This window comes from Electrophorus electricus, chromosome 19 (genome assembly GCF_013358815.1).
Source record: "Electrophorus electricus isolate fEleEle1 chromosome 19, fEleEle1.pri, whole genome shotgun sequence".
Classification (NCBI taxonomy): domain Eukaryota; kingdom Metazoa; phylum Chordata; class Actinopteri; order Gymnotiformes; family Gymnotidae; genus Electrophorus; species Electrophorus electricus.
In genome coordinates this window covers 3972906-3980002 of record NC_049553.1, presented here as the reverse complement: position 1 = coordinate 3980002, position 7097 = coordinate 3972906, and the positions used below count along the sequence as shown (strand labels likewise).

The following is a 7097-nucleotide window of genomic DNA, read 5'->3' as shown; positions in this document are numbered from 1 at the left end:
TGAATATCTTCTTGAAAAAGGACTTGCTACTCCTAGCTCTAGCCCATGGTGTTTGCCTTGTTTGTTTGTACCTAAACCAAATGGCGGCTTTCATTTTGTACTGATTATAGAAAAGTTAATACATTGACGAAGTCCGATTCCTTTCCTCGACTCAGGAGGGAGACCTGTGTGGATCATGTGGGTAATGCCCAATTCATAACCAAGCTCTACCTACTCAAGGGATCCTGGCAAGTCCTGTTAATGGAGAGTGCTTCTGAGATTTCTGCATTTGCTACCTCTGATGTGTTCCTACAATATCAGGTCATGCCTTGTGGTTTAAAAAATGTCCCAGTGATGTTTCAACGGGTTATAAATATTGAATTAGCTGACATCAACGGGCGTGATGCCTATATAGATGATGTTATCATGTATTCTGATACACGGAAAAAGCACATGTACACGTAAAGTATTCCTCTGGTTCCAAGAATCCACCTTAAACCTAAATCATGCTAAACGTGAATTCTGTCAGGCCTTGGTACCATGGTTATTTGGGGAAACAAGTGAGTCCCGGTGTTGTTCATCCTGTGGATCCAATAGTGCAGTCCATACTTGCTTTTTCTGCCCCGACAACCAGAAGGGAACTACGGCGTTTCCTTGGCATGACAGGATACTACAGATGTTTCTGTCGAAACTTTTCAGATGTAGTACTCCCTCTTACAAACCTTCTCCTCTTTTTGTTTGGTCTCTGACCTGTCAGTCAGCATTTGAGGCTGTAAAACATCTGTTGTGCTTGTCACCTGCCATTTCTGCCCCTAATTTTGAGAAGCCTTTTAAGTTACAAGTTGACGCGAGCGGCACTGGCTGTGTAGCCGTGTTAGCATAAGAGGATGCTGTTGGCATAGATTGTCCCATACCTTATTTCTCTACTAAATTCAACCTATATCAACTACACTACAGTACAATATAAAAGGAAGCTCGCACCCTATTGCTAGCCATGTCACAGTCTGGAAACCCTTAGTTTGCTCTGATGGGTGGGGCTGTTATGACCCCAGGTGAGTCATTTTGTTTGTATGTCCTCTGTTTCAGGTTGTGTGTCTCGTCATCCACGTCTTCATCCATGCACCACGGCAGGTGCTGATGGTCCTCTGTGATTGAGGTGCTCTTTGTCCTGGTTGGTTGTCCCACCTCACACCACTATATACATCTCAAGAAGAGGAGAAGAGGAGGGGATGGAATTGCCTCTTACTTTGCTGTACTTCGTGGATTTGTGACTGATTTATGCCTTTGTGAATATATGTTTTTGTAGTTGTGAGTATGTGAGAGTTTGTGTTCTGTTACATCTGTGTAATCCTTGATAGTGTGCATTTTGTTTTATAACTCGTGTTTTTGGACTAGACCTCCAGTATTCTGACCTTTGCTTTGTAACCCTGTTCACGATCATCGCTTATGCCCCGTATGGAAATTGGTTGCCAATTGGTTGTAAATTGTGTACATAGTGTTTTATACTTACCTAGTTATTCTGTAATTATATGTTTGGTCATAGTTTGGGAAGATGGGAGGTGACAGCATTTATTTTAAGCTTTCTTTTTGTCTTCTGTTTTGGTTCAGGGAGTTAGGGCAGCTCATTGTTGTTTGTTTGTTTGTTATTTCTCTGTTAGGTATGTTATCTGCTGCTTTCATTCTAGGACTTTATGTTTATTATCTTGGCACTGTCATCTCCTGAAGCACACCCCTGTATGAAACAAACATGCACTCCTGTTGCAGTCTTGCACATTATCCTACTTGCTGCTAGAGTACTGTACTAAACCAGCACTGTACTCTGAACTGTTCTGGCTGCTACCGGTGACTGTTATGTTCAGGGTAGCATGTCACTGATTGCTATGCACAACTCGCTTTATATATGCCCAGTACTGTGTACTGTACTAAATTGCACTGTCTACTCATTTTGTATTTTGTATTTGTCCTGTCCCGTATTTATTATTGTTTATTTAATGTTTATTTAATGACATTTTGCAGTATATTGGACTGTTTACACTTGAGTAGCATGTTGTCTGTTGCACTGTTGTTTTTATGTTGCACCATGGTCCTGGAGGAACATTGTCTCGTTTTTGCTGTGTACTTGTATATAGCTGAAATGACAATAAAACCTCTTGAACTTGAACTTGAACTTAAACTTGAACATCTCCTTTTTCTTTGTTATATCCTTTTTCCTGTCTCTGTTTTCCCTGTTATGGTCCGGAGCCTAGATCGGGTCGTAACAGTGGGATTCTACTGAATTAATCTAGTAGTATAGTAGGTTAATATATAGGTCAGTGGTATGGCAAGTCTAAAATTAACTGTATGTTTCAGGTTTGGCAAACAGAGTTGAATGCAGGCAAACTGATTTTAATAATGAAGAGGGGAAATATAAGAAAAGGTAAAATCCAGATACCAGGCGATGAACAAACAAATCTAACAGGACACAGGCAAAGAGTAAATCCAAAATACAAGCATATGAGTCCAATAACCAGATGTCATGGCTTCCTCCTCTTTGCATTGCGGTTCATAGGCCGATGCCTACACGTTTGTTTTGGTTTCTGTTGTTGGATTGGCTTTGGTTCTGTTTTGTCACACTTCCTTGTTTTGGTTTTGGTTTTTTCCACCCCTTTGCTTGTATCCCATCCTGCAGTTATGTCCACCTGTGTCTTGTTAGTCTTCACCAGTCTTGGTTATTTAAGCACTGTTTTTGTTTCCTGGGTTGTAGGTTATTTTGGTTTGTTTGGCTGTGTGTAGATGTGGAATCGCTATTTCTTGTCAAATATATATTCGCTTGCTCATGTTTATGTTTAGGCCTAAGTCTTCTAGTTTATCTCCCCAGAGTTCTGTATTACCTTGTGTTTGGTTTATATTCTTTGATTTTGTTTGTACACACTTTTAGTTTTATTTAAGACTCTTGCCCAACACATTGAAAAGTGCTTCTAGGCTACTCCTCCCAAACAGGTGCCTTGTGGCATAACATGATAGATCTAGATAATAGTATATAATCAAGAATACGTGCTTGATTATATATTGGCTAGTGGTTATCTGAAGAACACATTAGTGGAGGGGTCCCTGTGTTAATAATGTAATTACACTCTTTTATACACACATCATCATCTGACCTAAATACTAATTTGTGTTTTTTCCAGTTAGCTAAGGGAATGCAGGAGTAAACCTTTTTATGTACATCATGTGTTGTCCCTTCTGGGCTCTAACTGTCTTCCTAAGCTACACAGATTCTTTATGGTCAGATATGATGACATCCTAATACAATGGAGTGATTGGGGACAATTAAGGGACCTGATAGGTGGGTGCATGTTCCTGAAGATCAGGCTTACCTCTAGAAGTCTGTGATCCAAACCTTGATTCTATGTGTCAGCCTGTGCATAGTGCCTCTGGGCTATATTTCTGAGTGAGGGGTTGGGTTTTTGACCATAATTCTCCAGTGCGTGTGTATGTGTTTGAGAGTGTATTTGTTGCTCAACTCAGTTCTACAAAAGATCAAACTAAGCCCAGTAGAACAGTCCCAAGAAATAAAACTTAAAAGATGCAAAAACTGTATCTTTTTGTCCTGCAAAAAAACACTTGAATATCCACGGAAACCACTGAAGAAGACAAAAACACAAACTGCTAGGTGGAGGTCTGACAGATTGGAAAGCATGAAGGAAGAGAAAGAGGTAATGACCCAACTACCGATATACATTTTATTTGTCTTGGGAAGTATTTATGACATGATTAATCAGAGAATATAATTATTTTAATTTGCCTAATAAATTATTGATAAATGCAACAAATAGCTTGTCCTTCCTCAGCCATTATTGCCAAAACAGTGTAAACGAGCAGGAGTAGGTGGACTTTACAGAACATTATGGACACTGACACTTTTTATTTCATTTTATCGTAAGGTGATGCAACACTGGCCACATACAGTAATGGTGACTCTTCAAAACCGTTATTTTGCACAGAATTCTATTTCCTCTTGGGTTCACACAGCTCCATATAAAACTGAGGTTACCGCACTGGCCATCTTCTTGACAGTTCTTCTCTGTTTCTGCCCAGATGTGAGACTAGAATAGTTCTATTTAGAAAAGGTTACATGATAAACTTACCTATTTAATCATTTATTAGAAACCATGACTCTATGGTGCACCTGTACATTTTTTTATAGCATTGAGGTTATAAATGGTACATTGTATAGTTGCTTATTATCAACAGTTAATTATTACTTACATTGTCACCTGCACTACTGTTTACACCTGCAAGAAGAATGTAAAAATGCCATATGACAAATGCCGTAACTGTAAATGTAAAATATACATCAAATACAAAAATACATATTTAATGAAATTAAATATGTATTATTAAATTAAATTAAATAATTAAAATACATTTAAAAAGTACTGCATCAAATATAGTTTATTTAAAAAGATTATTAATATTAATATTGTAGCTTACATGTAGTATTGTGCATTAAAACTTATTATTTTATAACTGCTTATCTATAATTTCATTTCCAAATATTCTTACCTGATTTTTTCTTAGCTAAGAGGTGACAGAGTAAAATGATGACAAATATTGATGCAACATTAGTGGCTACTAATGCTGGCAATAAAGATTCTAATATTTGTGACTTTCCTACCAATGTAAGAGAAAATAGATAAAGTTAAGCACACATTGTAAAAAGTATTTATATCATATAAAAGTAAAAGTGCTACATTTTAAATGAAATATACAGTAATGATACTTCACGATATATTCTGCCCCGTATAGAATTTATAACGGTAATAATAATAATAATAATAATAATAAAAATAATAATAATCAGATCAAACATACGTTTTTTCTCTTCAGTGTCTGCTGTTGTGTTTGATATGGTTGTTGCTGTAAAAGATATTTACAGCACATACACAAGTAGATTTACCTTTAAAACTAATTAAATTAAAAAGTACAACTTAGTGAAGATATCAGTAAACTAGATAACTGCATTTGATTTGAAAATATTAAGAAAGTAGGTAATATTTAAATGAGACTGACCAATGAGAACTAAAGAAAATACATAAATCTACCAAAATTATGTTTATTTTTATGTTTTCTGTATTTGTAAACCCACATCAACAAAATGAAGTAAGAAATAGACATGTTAATTAGTAAATAATCATGGTAAAAAAAAAAACCTTGGCATAAGCTAAATGTTTCTAATATATATATATATATATATATATATATATATATATATATATATATATATATATATATATATATATATAGTATTTTATACATTTTCAATCTTTCTAGTTATTAATAACTTTATACAAAATTAGTTTCAATTATTTTATATTTCAAGCTCTTCCAAACTTGATCAAAATTACCTTCAGCGTATTCTTGAATGATCAGTTTACTCCCCTTTCCAAAAAAGAATTTTTTATAAATATATGCACCGCAAAGGTATGTTGCACTGTCTATTATTTCCACTGATGAGAATGACAAATTAAAGGTATTTTTATCCCAAGTGGCACTGATTCTGGAGTGGTCTTTAAATTGTTCATACATTTCCACACCGTCTGCGAGCGCCTGAGCAGTGGCTATACACACTGGGGCTTTGTTAAGGGGAATTTTCATCCATAAAATTGAAAAGTGCACATCTGATTTGATATAGCACCAAAGAGTGGTTGGGAGTCCAGGATTTACCCTCACTGTTGACTCCAGCTGTGAGATAACCCCAGCAGAAGATCCAGTTTGATTGCCACCTTAAAATGATAAAATGCAAACTTGAAAGGATCTTCTCTTAATAAACATGAAGAGAAACTAAGAACACACTATAAATGACCAATTTTGTATCTTCATGTACTCAGCATCTAAACTGTAAATTAATTTACATCCTTAAACTGTTTAAAATTTTCTATTTCTATATTCTGCTTAAACATTTTATTTTACCCAAGCTTTTCTTTAAAGGAAAATAAAAATTAGTAAAGGTGTATACTCACAGAGAGTAATGACTAGAAAAGTTATACATAGAAAGCGGGCCATATTCCAAGGTATAAAGAAGACCGTTGTTCCCCAGTAATGAAAATTCATCTGAAATTCAAACAATCATAAGATAAGAGAAGGGGTATGGTAGGGGTGTGTTGTTTTTACATACAGCTTGCTGATTGGACGGGTAGGTTATACTTTCAGTAGATGGAGTCATTATGTGTTACATATGTTGTTCATCTATGTGTTGTTTTGAGTGCAGCACAGATTCAATGTCTGAATGCTCAACATTTATCAGATTTAGGACCACCTTGAGATCTGATAAATGTGCAGCGCAGGTCAAATCCTTTATGTCATAATATGTTTTCACATGTATTACATGAATGTAAATTACTACTAGGACTTTTATTATAAAAAAAGATATGTTTATATATCACTTTAAAAGATTTATTAACAACACAACAAAACGCACTACGCTAGGCCTGGAAAAAAGGCAGAGGAACATGAGAGGAAAAATCTAAAAGCTGTATGGAGTCAAGCCACGAGCTGCCTAACATTACTTAGGAGGGATGGACGTATCAGAAAGAGGAGAAAGAATATTCTAAAAGACCCTTTAAAGATGGCTAGATGCTTGCTTGAAAAGGAGTGTCATATTGGATATGGTGAAGGAAGAACTTTTGGACGATGTAAGGAAGCAGATCTTGCTCCAGAAAAGCATCTCCAACCAACTGCTCCATCCACAGAATTTGAGATTGCACCACCTGAGCTGAGTGAATGAAATGGGAATGAAATGGTAAGAACAGCACAGTCAAGCCCGTAGACCTAATGCTCGTCAAAAATATCCCAAAGTCCTGAAAGAACTATGGAAACTGAAGGTTCCTGTTGAGTGGTCTAGAGTTGTGGCCATTGCAAAACTGGGTTTTGACTTTTTATGCAATTATGATATTTTTCATCAAGGTTGTATGTCAAGTTTTCTATTTCTAATTAGAAAATTTCCACCAGCTCCTACTTATAGTGTTTCAAAACAAAACATTCTATGAAAGTCACAATTATTATTTGAGACCTATCATGCTTTTAAAATCTTATTTCATACATGTTTTATGTCTTTTGTATAATAAAATGTAGCACCA

General features: G+C 35.7%; 1 protein-coding gene across 3 annotated transcripts; it reads right to left on the bottom strand.

Moving 5' to 3' along the window:
* Positions 1–3715: 3715 nt before the first annotated feature.
* Positions 3716–6050, bottom strand: LOC113584711. 3 transcript variants are annotated; one of them, XM_035519929.1, is made up of 6 exons: positions 5982–6050; positions 5367–5744; positions 4834–4878; positions 4525–4632; positions 4228–4253; positions 3716–4075 (listed from the first exon to the last, which is right to left on the bottom strand). In XM_035519929.1, the coding sequence occupies exons 1-6, from the start codon at positions 6022–6024 to the stop codon at positions 3983–3985; spliced, it is 693 nt and encodes a 230-aa protein (XP_035375822.1). In that variant the 5' UTR covers positions 6025–6050; the 3' UTR covers positions 3716–3982. The 3 variants fall into 3 exon arrangements, with proteins under 3 accessions (XP_035375822.1, XP_035375823.1, XP_035375824.1); XM_035519930.1 differs by having other exon boundaries at positions 3716–4048; XM_035519931.1 differs by having other exon boundaries at positions 5686–5744.
* Positions 6051–7097: the final 1047 nt, after the last annotated feature.